Source organism: Leptidea sinapis, chromosome 16 (genome assembly GCF_905404315.1).
Source record: "Leptidea sinapis chromosome 16, ilLepSina1.1, whole genome shotgun sequence".
Classification (NCBI taxonomy): Eukaryota; Metazoa; Arthropoda; class Insecta; order Lepidoptera; family Pieridae; genus Leptidea; species Leptidea sinapis.
The window spans coordinates 13,657,845-13,672,317 of NC_066280.1; the positions used below are offsets into that span (position 1 = coordinate 13,657,845).

The window sequence follows — 14,473 nt, forward strand, 5'->3', positions numbered from 1 at the left end:
AGCCTGAGGGCGGTCGCTCCATTCCCAATCTGGGGTATAATTAAAAAAGTCATTTATGTTATAGTAACCTTTACCACACAAACGTTTTTTAACAATTCTTTTGAATTTCGTAATACATTTGTTTTGAATTTTTTTCTGCGATCTTGTTTTAAAAGCATCAACATCGCCCCACAAAAGACTTACTAACTCGACAGTTACATAGTTCACTGCTGGCCCAGCTATGCACCAACTAACAACAAGCTAACAGCCAATCTGTGGCCATAGCCAGGCTGCGACCTAACTTTCGTATTTTGACCTGATATTTTGCTGGCTTATGTAATAAAAACGAAACGCCGACTATGTAGAGTTTAATCCTGATTAACACCTGATGTAAAGTAAAATAAAGAAACAGCTGCCCATGGACATCAGCAATACCAGGCTAAGAGTTACGTTAACGGCTTTTGAGATGGCACATCAACGTGATGCGGGTGGTACTTATTTCACATTTTGACGTACCTAAGTCGGCGGTGAAAAGCAGTTTTTTATAATGAAAATAAGAAACGAGCCGAGCAGGACGTTCAGCTGGTGGTATTGGATACGCCCTGCCCATTACATTGCAGTACCGCTAAGGATTCTTGAAAAATCCCAAAAATTCTGAACGGCAGTACAACTGCGCACGTCACCTTGAGACATAAGATGTTAAGTCTCATTTGCCCAGAACACATTACTGCTTCACGGCAGAAATAGGCATCTTTGTAGTATCAATAATCTAGCCGGCATCCTGTGCAAAGGAGCCCCCCACTGCTGCTTTATCGTAGAATTAATTCTTCAAATAGTTATGATTTATATTCCTATTTCAGGTGCGGCCGTTCAAGATCGTCGCGAGTCTCTATACAGCTCGGGCACCCGGCGCGGACCGCTCTCGTCCGAGGACAGTGCGTACGGCAGTTACGCCCAGACGCTCGCACACACGACGCACACTGCGCATGCGCACGGGCCGCACGCGCGTGCATTCCGCTCGCCGCTGCACCCGCCCGAACACTACTAGCGCCGCGCCTCGCAGCACAATATTGCGCTGCTCTTTGACGTTTGAGATGCGTCACAAAATGACATTAGCACAATGACATTGACACAACAAAATGGTGAATCGTGAAGCCGTGAACTGTGTCCTCTTTAGTGATTTCACTCGAGGCATCATCAAAACCGTATCTAAAATACATAAACGTTGTACAACCATTTGCCGTTTTGTAATACATTACGACCCAAATTATATGTAAGCAATTTGCTGTTTTTAAAGTGATTACCACTTCTGGAATTAATTAATTACACAAATTAAACTGAAAAATAAATTCTTTAGTTTTGCTAGAGCGACATCTCAAGTCAATTTCCTAATATGCAAATATTGGGGTTGAGGTTATCAACTGTAAAGTAGATCCTGTAGATGAAGCCACAACCTGAGAGTTGAACAAAGCATACAAGATTTTATGAACGATACGTCACTCGAACGGTTGGCTCAGTTGGAAAGAGCGCTCGCACGAAACGCGACAGGTCGAGGGTTCGTGTACCGCATTGTTCATAAAATTTTGTTTTCAGTTTCATTTGTCAAAGTATATGGGCAAATGATACCAGGTAACATCATATCTACACATAAAAATAAATATGTTAATACACCTTATATAATTTATACTATGTAAATTAATACTAATTATATACTTAAATAAATCATGTACATATTTATGAAGATATAGTTGAATTTTTTTAAAGAAACTTCTTTTGTGAGAAGCATTACCCTGGTTGTAAAAGGATACGATAATTTTCGTTCGCAATTATTAAAATATTTCGTACGGCACGAAATGCTCGGTATGACGTTGTAATAACATCGCGCGACACTCGCTAGGTGCGCTCTCACCTTTATGAGTGTAGTGACGTCACAGCGGTTTCTTGCACTGTAAGTAAAACATTATACACGTTCTAAACAAAGGAAGAACTCTTTTCGTTGAATTTTTTGTCTAAAATTGAATAGAAAATATAATTGCATTGCAATTTGTATTCTTTAATGTTTATTATAAGTTATTTTATATATTCTTAGTTCTTTTAACTCAAAGACAGAGATTTAAGGATTCAATCATTTTCTTAACTTTTCTTTATACTACAACGTTTACCTACCAAATAATTTCGATGTTATGTTAAAATATAAAATGTTATAATTAACAGTGTATTTTTTGTTTATTATGAGTATCATAGCATCTTACCGAAATATAATAATAATTAATAACCAAAGATTGAGCATTGGTGTCCGCTGCGCTCCGCCTATATACCGCACTACTTAAGAACAATAGCTTTCTTGTTACGGCAACTATTAGACGCTTGTGTGCGTGGCATCTTGACACCCAATGGCATCTTTCAAATTTTGTAACATACGCTTCGTGATATTTTACATTGATATTAATAAAATACAAAATACTTACTCATGATCCCAGTGCCTTTCTTATATCTTGTAGCATTATTTTTACAAAGTTTTACTACGCAACGTTACCACAACTTTAACAACATGTGGCATGTCAATGTCACACACTGTTCGAGACTGGCTCCAGTACGCCCACTTGGGCGTAGTATTAGTTGCCGCACTTTGGAACTACGCCTGCGGTATCTAGTTGGAGCACAGCTGAGACCAATCCTTAATCTAAGTTAATAACATACCTATGTATGCTGTATCTACGGCTTGTAACTATCCAGTTGAAAATAATTAATATAAGTATAGTTTATTTTATAAGAAAAGACATGTACATAAACTATGTATAACAATGATATTGAAATAAAGGGTTTAAATTGTACAGTTAAATGTGCCATATAAGTAATATTTAGATAGACAAGTAAATTAATTTTAAACGTAGATAATTAAATTTTTCAAAGGTTTTCCTATTTCATATTGTTCAATATTATAAAATTATACAACGAATAGTTTAATGCTGTTTAATTGTTCAACAATTGAAACTTATATACCTATGATATTACATATTAACATAATGAATATCGTATTAATATAGTTTAGTTCAGATACGTGTTGGTAATTCTCTACTAACAATGAATAACAAATGTATTATGAATAATTGTTTTTTCTCTTTATATGCTGTCAAAACCAATAAATTTAACATTAACTTGTCTGTCCTTCTAGAGTTGATTAATGTTTTGAAATGACTCGGAATAGGGAATTTTTTGGTACCGAGGTCCAAAGCTGTTGTCAAGCGCAGGCTGCGATCTATCAGTAAAATAATTAGCGGGCCGAAAATTTGTAACAGAATCTGATATAAACTAGAGAAAATACTTGATTTAAGTAATTAATTGCCCATAAGCTTTGACAATATCTTATAAATTCGAAAGACTACCTAATAACTTGTGAACCTAGACTAAAACATGGAGGCATATTTAAACTCGTATTGAATATCACAATGGCCGAAATTTAGATTTATAATCGGAAAATATGCGATGCTCTATCTCGGTTTACTACTTTGTTTATAATATGATGCGGGTTTGAAAAAAGCCGTGCAAAACAAATCAAACCAAAATGAATAAAAAATGTTCAAAAACAATGTTCTTTATGGAAACAAATGCGGTATCTAATCGACGTAAACGTACCTAAAAATTATTATATTCTAGTAGTTGAGACATAAGAAGACTGTTACCTTTATTTTTAATAAGGCTTCCAAATATTTCTAATTATAAGATAATTAATTACTATTGTACCTATTATAATTTGTACAAATGTTGTTAAACTTTGTATTGTATTTTCTAGTACAATCAATGTTACTCATTGCATCTGAATCTATAAACCTAGTTTTTAATTACGTACAAATATCAATGCTCCTAAATACAAAGTTCTATATGCCCGTATTAAAATGCGCCAAAGAGGATGTAAATACTACGTAATAAGAGGCGAGACTGTCTAAGTAAAAATTCAAATTTAGTTTAGTATGAAACATACAGTCATTTGACATAAGTTTGAAATAGTAGTTAAAGTATAGCGATTGGCGACGAAGTATAATCCGGCTAAGTTTGAAAGCGAACAGTTGCTTATAACGTAGTGGATCTCCTTTTTAACAACATTACAACCGTCACCTGTCAATCTGTCAATGACTGCACGTTTCATACAATCGAGTGTATTGCTTTGTTCTTAGAGTTTCGCTAGGCTGAAAAGTGCCATTTTATTGAAGCCGCACATCTCAGAATACAGAACAAACAGTATCAGCTCATCTTTATTAGACCTTTCTAGCGATACCACTGACTGTTGTAACTATACTTAGTTACATTTTAAACGCGTACGAAAATAAACATTTTAAACACTTACTTACGTCGTAAGGTACCAATATAAATATTATCTCGCGTAATAAATTTAAATTTGAAAACTGTGTTAAATTTTATTCATCACTTTGTTAAAAAGAGCGTAGTATGTTTGTATTTACCTAATATTAAATTTGAATAATTTGTAAATAAATATAATTTTACTTAAATATATTTTTTGGTTTTAATTAATACATATATCTAGATATTATCTATATATTAATAAATACACTAGGAAGTATTCATTATACCCACGTCTTTTTTACGAGAAGAATATGTACCTAGGGCTTCCAATCCCGCGGCCTGTATTCAATCTCGGCATTTGCGGGACTACGAATTTTCAATCCCGCGGGATCTCGGTATTTGCGGGATCCCGCACATTGAAAATATGCACATTTTAAAACAATAAATTTATCAACTCCACAGTTATTTACGCTCATATTACTATTAAAATGAGATCAATCAAATTATACTGTTTTTTTTTCACAAAAAAAAAACAATAACAAATTCTGAATAAAAAGCAAAACAAAACAAATCGTTTTCAAAAAATACACAACGCAAAATTACAAAATCAACCAAAAAAAAACACATTTTAAACTGATAAATTATTACTTAATTATTAAGTTTTTCAGCTTTTAATATTAACTGAAAATGTTTGCGAAGGAAATACAACATTTCCAAACTGTCGTCTGCCAAACTACTGCGTATTTTACTCTATTGTCTGGCCAGAAAATGCCCTTTCTGCTTCCACACTTCTGGGCGGAATTCCTTTTAAGGGCTTGTAAGCGAATGAATCTTTCATTCACGTACACACCCTTAAATTTGTATTCTATTCTAAAAGGATGTATCAATTAACATCACGAAAATACGAAACAGTTAATAACCTGAGTTATTAAGAATAATAATTCACGCAGATTATCCTATTTTTAATCGCATGCACGCTTTTTTTCAGTCCCGCAAATCCCGCGCCCGTAATCCCGCATCTCGCGGGATTGGCAAATGGTGCGGGATCCCGCAATACCGAAATCTCGGTAGCACTATAGTACCTACACAAGGATTCTTTTTCAAAAGTATATCCTTGTAAAGCTTAACTAAATTTATAAAAAAAAAAGTACACTGTAGGGCAAACATTTGATATGCCTACTATAGAAGGAAAACATTGCGAATCTTAGAGAGGAGAGTCATATGACTCTTGAGTGGGAAAAAAGACAAGATCCAAAGTCGTAGAACCAGTGGAGGGTAAAGGAAACCGGCTAGGTGGCCTTTTTCTGTCTTCAAACTAATTATTTTAGTGTGTCAGTTTGGAGTAGTGCAGGTTAAAGTGACAGCGTAATCGTAATGCTGTTCAGAATTTTAAGTTTCACAAGAATTAATTACGAAAATTGATTGTAAATCACAGGGTTGTTTAATTCACCGTAAGATAGTCCTGCCACTTCTTAGAATTAAAAAAAACATCTATGGACTACAGCTATACCCCATCTATTAATCTCCAGAAAATCCGAATCACTGTTTTATATTTTGTGAATAAATAATTCGGATAGGTACCTAGTGTATTCATTCATAGTGTAGCCTTAAAGGTTAGGTACATACTCATAAATAAAATGTTTTTGATATTTCAAATGCGTTTATTTACCACAACATTATGCTAATTTGGAATGATAAAACAATGTCCTATTGAAAGCTAAGCACGTTGCTCTCACAAAATGACGAAAGGTTATTACAATATTAATTGCGTACAAAACTCTACAAAATGTATTAAATTTTCTATTAATTTCGATACTAATAAATGTACTATGCACTATTTATATCCCAATAATTATTTTTTAAGTAATAGAAAAATTACTCTAAGTGCAGGGCAAAATTAGAAGAAAAATGAGCAAAGCACAGCGATTGACTGACACGGATAAAAATATGAAGACCAATTAGATGTATGACACTTGGAGATACTTACTGAAGTACGTCATCGTTCGCAAAAATATAAATATGGTCCGTTAAAAAATTATATAAACATTTTTTGATCGTGCTGTAAACAACGAATCGTGAGCCCTCTTTTTATTGGTCGATCTGAGGCCGTCGTAACTGCGACACAACGCTGATTGGCTAGTCACTTGACGCATCTAGCCCATTTGACGAATTTTAGAAAGTAGTCTTCCTAAGATGCGTCAAACTGGACGTCGAAATTGAAAGTACGTAATATATTATAATATAATAATACGTATACATTAAAGTACAAATAAATTAACGTTGATCAATTTAGTATAATAAATAGTACATAGCATATATACTGACATTGAAATATTCCCTATTCAAAAATTTCGGCCGTGAATAGTCCCATTATTATCAATAATTAAGGGCTTCTACAACATTTCAATAAAATTTACTAATAATACTTATATAAGAAGAAACTGCTATTCAAACTACACAATTTAATGTTTTTTAGACTTACTTCACACAGAAACTAATTTATTTCGGTATTTTTAGTCTAAAATGAAATTATAACCATCTATCACAAAAAGGGAACGACGTAAAAGTACTTAGAATACGGAATACCGCATAAATATGTTGCAGTAGTGGTGAAAGACGCTTATTGCTTAGGAACTGACGTATTCCAATTTTAAAAGGATCTAGGACTTTCAAAAGAAAGATCATATTCCCAGTACCTAGCGATGATAAAAAAGTGTGTGTATGTATGCACGCAAGAAGATATACTTCTTTGGCCTAATGAAGCAAAAATGAACGAAGAAACTAAAAAAAAATAACGAATGAAGCAAACGTCAGAAAATTTTAGCAAGCAATTTCAAGCTGTTACTTTTGTGTTACAGTGTTGCGCGCGCATATTAAAATTTCACTCTCATCAGTTTTTCATAACGCGCCTAAAGAAGTATAACTTCAAAATGTGAAAAGTTTCTGTGTGAGCCGAGTAAATCTTGATTGAGAAGAGATCTTTGCTAGAATTGAGTACGCTATTATAGAATTTAAATAATACAACAGACCACTTACAGATACTAATACTTTAATATCTACCACACACGATATTCCTAATATAAATCCCCAAGGAGTCAGTCTACTACCCCGTTACGGTGACGTTGATGACGTCACACCGTCGCTTTGTTACGGTGTGCAAAAAGAAACCATGACTAGAATATTATTATTAATAAATAAACGATTTATTTTGTCAGTATAATTGATTGATATAAAGTATGTGTTGTGATGCTGATTATTATTATTATAATGATCAAAATTTAATGAAAGAATCTGCGTTAAGTAAAAAATGTATTAATTTTTCTAGCAGTACTAGTATAGGTATGTATATAGCGACACAGAACAATAGAAACTAGAGATCTATTAACAACAAGAGTCATACGTAACAATGTAAACAAGCAGTGATAGCACGAAAAAATAATTCCTAACTGTAATTTAACTGCAAACCGTACTGACGCAACAGGACGGGGTGAAAGGTGCACGGGAGGGGGCGTCACATTCCAGCGAGATCCAGATAGTAAAATGTAACCGTGTCGAGCAAAAAATTGCAGGCAGGTATGTGTGGTAGATATTTGAGTTTCACAAATCAGGCTGACCTTTCACTTTACCTTTAACGATATCATAAGTACTACTTAAAATTAAACACGTAATCAATTTTCAGTTATCACTGGGGAAGAAACTAGCCATTCTAGCGTTTTACACGAGATCTTTTATGTTAATTCCATACCTTACTCAGTCTAATCAAAAGTGTTCCAAGTATTTACATACTCAGGTAGGCTGTGGTTATTTCGTCTCGCCAAAATTGATTACGACTTACTGACACTGACAACTGATTTTTTCTATATAAAAGTCATATTTATGTTTTATGCAACTTGAAAAATCTTAGAACCGTCCTAATACATTATCAGACTTTGAATGTCTTAGAAGAATGCAGATTATTATAATATCACATGAGACGGGCGTAGTCACAAGCCTAAAGGCAAACCCGCATTAACGCGGCGCGCAGCGCTGCACATCGAAATATTATTGCAATTATTTTCTATGGTGGCTGTCGCATTAGAGCGGCGCTGCACTGTGCGTCACTGCGCGTCGCGGAATACATGCCTCCACCTCCGAAATAATATTTTGCCAATAATAACAAGTGCCGCGTCGCTTCGGTATGCGTACTGTTGATTATAAAGTTTATAGAATTTTGTGATCGACATTCTGAAATAAGTGTTAAAAGGCGAGGAAATCAATAGTGATATTCACCTTCTTGTTATTTCAGCAATCCATTTTTTCACTCGCTTTTATTCTCCACGCAATAAAGAAATAATTACCAAATCCTCGTCATTATCGCTCTTCTTATAACGTTGCTCGCACGCAAACTGGTATAGAAATGACGCGAGCTGCCGCCTACTGCAGTTGTAATTCGGTAAGTTCCGTCTAGCGACGCGCAGCGCCGCTCTAATGCGGTCCGGCCTTTACAATTAAAATGACCTGAATATTCTATATATATATATATTCTATATATATATATGAAAAAAACAGGTTTAAAAAATTAAAAAGTACCGAAATACTTGGTGTACCAAAAAATTGTGATTAATATTTTTGATAACCTTTTACGACTTACAATCTACGATTTATTTCAATTTTTGTCTACCTGGTGCTAACTTCGATCAAAACTATATGTACTTATACATAATATCTATAAATTGTATGCTGTAAGTGATAGCACAAATGATAGACAATTTAATGTGATATTGGTCCACCTTATGGCAATTTATGAATTTTTTCTTTTGGATTATATTGGAAGTAGTCACTTGTTTACATCATTTTATGTGTGTGTTCAAAGTGAAAGAGAAGGGATATCGTTCATTGGGTTTCGTTGGCTGTCTGTGGACGAAGCCTTAGTTTCTCATATTTTAATCTGTTACTATATTGAGCGGTGACAGAATATCGCACGCGTCAGCGGATTGTTTGCGAAATTGAATATCTATTTTAGTGCAATATTTTCCCGCAAGGGCGGGTTGCTTCATACATATTTTATGTCGTAAAAATTGATTTTCTCCGAAATTCTGTTAACTACTTAAAATAGATTAAAAATAATAAATGCTAGTACTTTGAGGAGTCGCGTTCATTTGACAGTGACAATCAGGCATGTGACAGTGACAGCTACAGCCATTAGACCAAAGAGTATAATAATATATAGGGAAAAGAGAGCCGTCTCTACTCATTATAAGCTGTCTATTTGAAAACTAGCGCCATCTGTAGATTGGCCCGGAAAATAACTATATATAAGCTCGAAATAATAAAATCATTTTTAATGTTGTGACGCAATTAAATAACTAACTCTACTTTTTAATGTAGGTATTGCAATTTTTTACCATGTTGAAATTGCTTGTAGATTTAGTTATTTAATTTTGTCACAACATAGAACATAAAGGATAGATTTAGTAGTGTAAATATACAAAATCGAACACGAGAGCTACATACATATACATGCGCAAACACTAGAAGTAGCCGCCATTTTATGACCAGTGGGCAGTGACACAAATAAAGAAAAGTTGAAAGAATTCAAAGCGAGTGACAGCTGACAAAGCTTTCATTTTCGGGCCAACTAACAGATGGCACTACAGTCTTCTGAAAACGTAACTTTAAGGCGTCTGTCCCACACCTGCATTAGACTAAATTATTCTCTGCCTATGTTCAGCCGCTCATAGATGAGCTCATAATAGCTAATAGTATGTCAATAACGCCCTGTCATTTACTCTACGAGTAACATTAAGATGTAATCTTATATCATACATCTCCAATTCTACTCGACACCAGTCTATTCTCCAAATGATCCATGAACCAGGCCCGCCTGTCGACTCTGGTTCACGAGTATGATTTTATCGCTAATCGTTCAGTGATCGGTATTTGATATAATACCGGTAATTATATACGCTATGTAGGTCATAATATAGGTAATCCTTATTTAACATTACTTTTATTAAAACAGTACTCACCGCATGATAATTACATAGCCTTTATAGGTCTTTTTTTATTGAGACTTAACTGAAAATTAATTTAAGAATTACATTCCATAAATGTTTAATTACATTGCAATTTATATGCGAAGGTTAGGCTGAAACAGTGTTAGATGAAATACAAAACCGAAACTTGTAGTGATTTATCGATAAAACCATACTCATGTGGTATATTGATACAAAATTAAATATAACCTCATAAATTACTTACCTTTGATTATGTTTAACAATACTGAGTAGAAATAAATTATAAAATTAGGCTTACATTTTTGTTACTTTCCTATATTTATGATAGGTCATAAAGTAGTTAAGTATATATTGTAATAGAAATAACAATCCGAGTACCTTAAATATTAAGGTCTTCAAAACCCCTTGCCATTTGGTGTAAAATAAACGTTTAATAAACATAGTAAATACACGTAAGTTTACTTTAATTCATGTTTCAGAATGTCTGTTAAATTATGAATTCTCTCTAGCTTATAAAAAAATCGTCAATTATTTCATAATTTAATCCGAAATACGTGCTGATCCTTGATAATTTGAATATGAATGTTGATATAAAGTTAAATAAAGGAAAATAGTTTCACAATTTGTAGCCAAAATTTATGAACGATGCGGGACTCGAACCCGTGAGCAATCGGGTTCCGTCCAAGTGTTTTAATTTATATAATTATTCCCAGAAGTGAGGAATATTATTTTAAAAATTACAAATTATTTTAAATAATTTCAGTTATATGCATACAAACAATGATTGTGCGTTACAACATTTAAGCATGGAATACATCAAACGCACCTATTTTCTTATTTTATATTTTTATTTTCTCTTTATATTCAATTGTATGACGAGGGCTGTATAGCTGTTAGCGCTGGCCACTCCATTTATTTTTTTAAGAAGCATCATTTATTCTTGCGAAAATAACTCTTTATAAACGTGAAATATTTTACTCGTCTAAAACACACTGTGGTGGAATTGACTAGCTGATCACATAGAAATTTAAAACACATGGCGCATTGCGAATTAAAAATTCAACTTGGACTTAATTAAATGTAATTCATAAAAAAACATCCATGCAATCCACCAATGGAATTTCAACCATTATATTATCGCAATAAGATATAGTCATTCATTTAGCTCGGTAAGTAGTAAAAAATTGAGGATTATCACCCGACTACAAAAAATAATTAAATAATTTTCTATGGAAAAATTTATAAAATGGTTGGCATTAACAAAATACTGAAAAGTACCCGCGCGCATCCACTCTATTATGCGCGCAAATTAAAAAAAAATAATAACATCCATATAACATAACCGCAATTTGCTACAGGGATGAGCCGCCATCTTAGTGACGTCAGAACCAGGCAGATACTTCAAAGATCAATTCCGTTACCTATCATTATAAGCTGCATATTAAATGATATTTTAAAAAACCTATAATAATACATAACAATATGAAGTTCAAGCTCATAGAGATGCTGATAGATATTGATATATTAATCATTAAATAATAAACAAATAATTCTTTGAAATAAATGTAATTATTACTTGTTGACTGTATCTACCATGACCTACTGACGTCACACAGACGCGACGTTTAGATATGGTTCCGTCCCCGCCCTATTACCAAAATCGAAATACGAAGTTTCGGTTTACGGATCGTACATTTTCCTATTACGAAAGTGTTTCCGACCCGAAGGTCGATACGAAGTACGCTATTAGACATTTCGTCTTTCGTTTACCTTATTCCCAAATTCACTAGACATTTACATTCCATTGTTTGACATTATTATGATGGTAACTACTACTTACTTCACTTTTTATTGTAATTTGGTTGTTATTGTAATGTGGTTCCGAAACGAAATCCATCCGCACTTTTCGGTACTTTGGTAAAAGGATTTAATTCGAAGTTCGTCGTTCTTTCGTTTCGGACCGAAATTTCGGCTTTCGATTTTGGTAATAGACCTCCTGTTCCAATCTGGTGGCATGTTCAGATCAATTTCGTTTACAAAACTCTGGTATCATGATATTTTTTAATCAAATTAACACCTAAAACTCAACATCGGAGGTGAGCTGCGACAACGATCACTGCAGGCGACGACGTAGCAGCAAGCGGTGCGGGGTGTCGTGATGGTGGGGTGGGGTTCAACAGACGCAGCCGCTCTCGTTACCTTCTTGCTCCGAGCCCATCGGCGACTGGGTCTGTAGGTCCACAGCTGTTTACTGGTCACGGAAATTATTGCACATTTTATATATAATTGGAGTGTCTGTTTGTAATATTGAAATAACCGTTTTTTACTAAATGTATACATGAATATATATACGGTACATACACCAAAATACCATTTTTTATCATTTTTGCTGTTTGTTTCGGCTAATCTCTGAAATGGCTGGACCGATTTTGACGGGACTTTTATTGGCCGGTAGCTAATCTAATAAGGAGAAATTCAAAAACTATTGCATTGATTTTCATGCTCTTTACACCAATGGATAGGATGATAGCGTGGTTCTCGAAAAAGGTTTTAATTTTTTTTTTATGGAATAGGAGGACAAACGAGCGTACCGGTCACCTGGTGTTAAGTGATCACCGCCGCCCACATTCTCTTGCAACACCAGAGGAATCACAAGAGCGTTGCCGGCCTTTAAGGAAGGTGTACGCGCTTTTTTTGAAGGTACCCATGTCGTATCCTCCCGGAAACACCGCACAAGGAAGCTCATTCCACAGCTTTGTAGTACGTGGAAGAAAGCTCCTTGAAAACCGCACTGTAGAGGACCGCCACACATCCAGATGGTGGGGATGATATCCTAACTTGTAGCGAGTCGTGCGAAGGTGGAATTCGGCGGCAGGAATCAGGTTAAACAGCTCTTACTCTTACTAAACAGGTCTGGGAGCTTTCAACGAAAACGCTGTCTTAACTCTTTGAGATATTTTAACAAATTAATGTATGGTGGAATTGTGTATCTAATTGTGTTATATAGGTCTACAGAATAGCCCGCGATGGCAAATGTATATCTTCATGGCATCTTAATACTTTAAAAAAGGTAGTTGATGGGTATGATCATTCAGATATATGTTTTTGTTTCATTTTTAACTAATTAAATTAGATTACACATTTCCGATGGATTTAGACTACATCATTTTTTCTACCCGAATAAATCATTTTTTTCTTTTGACAGAACAGCATTTTTTGTCTGTCGGGACAGCTAACTAGCTCGAATGAATACTAGGACGCTACTCGAATATTGTAAGCATGTGACCGAAGTGCACCCGGTCGACGGCATACGATTCTAGTGAACTTGGACACAGTCATCTTACGGCCGTTTTCAATAACCTATCTATCCGTAGTTTAACTTACTAGAGGTAGACAAATCTATCCTTTTAGCTTACATACATTTCAATAACCTATCGACATAAAGCATTGGACTATAACTATGGATAGATAACATCTTGTCATTAAACGGTGACAGCAATGTATCCGTAACTAGAGATACGTTATTGCAAACGGCCGTAAGAAAGCATGTAATTAAACTATTAGAAGTTTGGCTCATTCAAGTATAACTTCCTTAAATTAGTATCTACTTTCTACGTTTTTCATTTATTTTCTACAGTGGTACTTTAAAGACCATGAGGTCTGCATGCAAAAAGCATGAGCTTAGGAGATCAAGTCCTATTTCTCCATGTTTTTTCAACCCGTCCTCCCTAACCTACTGTAGTCCAGCTTTTTGGTATTTTGAAACCTGATTTCATTCCTTCAGAAATCAGAAAGTTATAAAGCATAATATCATGATTTAAAGTTGCACGAGCTTGTTTTATTTTTGTATGAGGGCACATAACGCAAATGTGGAAAGAGTGTGAGAGAGAAATCAGTTAAATCTTTAAATTCTTACACACGACATCTTCAAAAACATGACGTGTGAAGATTTTCATAATTATTTGTGAAAAACCATGAACGTCTTGCAAAAATTGGCAGCTGACTAAAACAGCTAAAATACGATTAAAATAATGTGAAAAATTCGTTTAATTGTAAATGTCCTATTTTTTTCTACAAAATACCTCCTTTATAGACCCATCAGCCCTCTTTATCAAATTATCATTTGGCAGCCCTACGCTGAACGAAGTAGTTATGCGGGGCGGAGTAGCGGACTGTAAGTTTAAACGTAGTCAGCC

At 34.5% G+C, this 14,473-nt stretch overlaps 3 protein-coding genes across 3 annotated transcripts in view; 2 read left to right on the plus strand and 1 right to left on the minus strand.

Moving 5' to 3' along the window:
- LOC126968642 (neurogenic protein big brain) overlaps window positions 1-4,491 on the plus strand; it is a 98,392-nt gene extending 93,901 nt beyond the window's left edge. The window contains exon 6 of the mRNA XM_050813662.1: window positions 840-4,491. Coding sequence (XP_050669619.1) covers window positions 840-1,027 — 188 coding nt within the window. The 3' untranslated portion in view covers window positions 1,028-4,491. The remainder of the gene's footprint in view (window positions 1-839) is intronic.
- Window positions 1-14,473, plus strand: part of LOC126968644 (beta-arrestin-1) — a 294,282-nt gene that overhangs the window by 145,365 nt on the left and 134,444 nt on the right. The window lies entirely within an intron of this gene.
- Window positions 12,325-14,473, minus strand: part of LOC126968648 (ras-related protein Rab6) — a 32,549-nt gene continuing 30,400 nt past the window's right edge. The window contains exon 6 of the mRNA XM_050813674.1: window positions 12,325-12,521. Coding sequence (XP_050669631.1) covers window positions 12,451-12,521 — 71 coding nt within the window. The 3' untranslated portion in view covers window positions 12,325-12,450. The remainder of the gene's footprint in view (window positions 12,522-14,473) is intronic.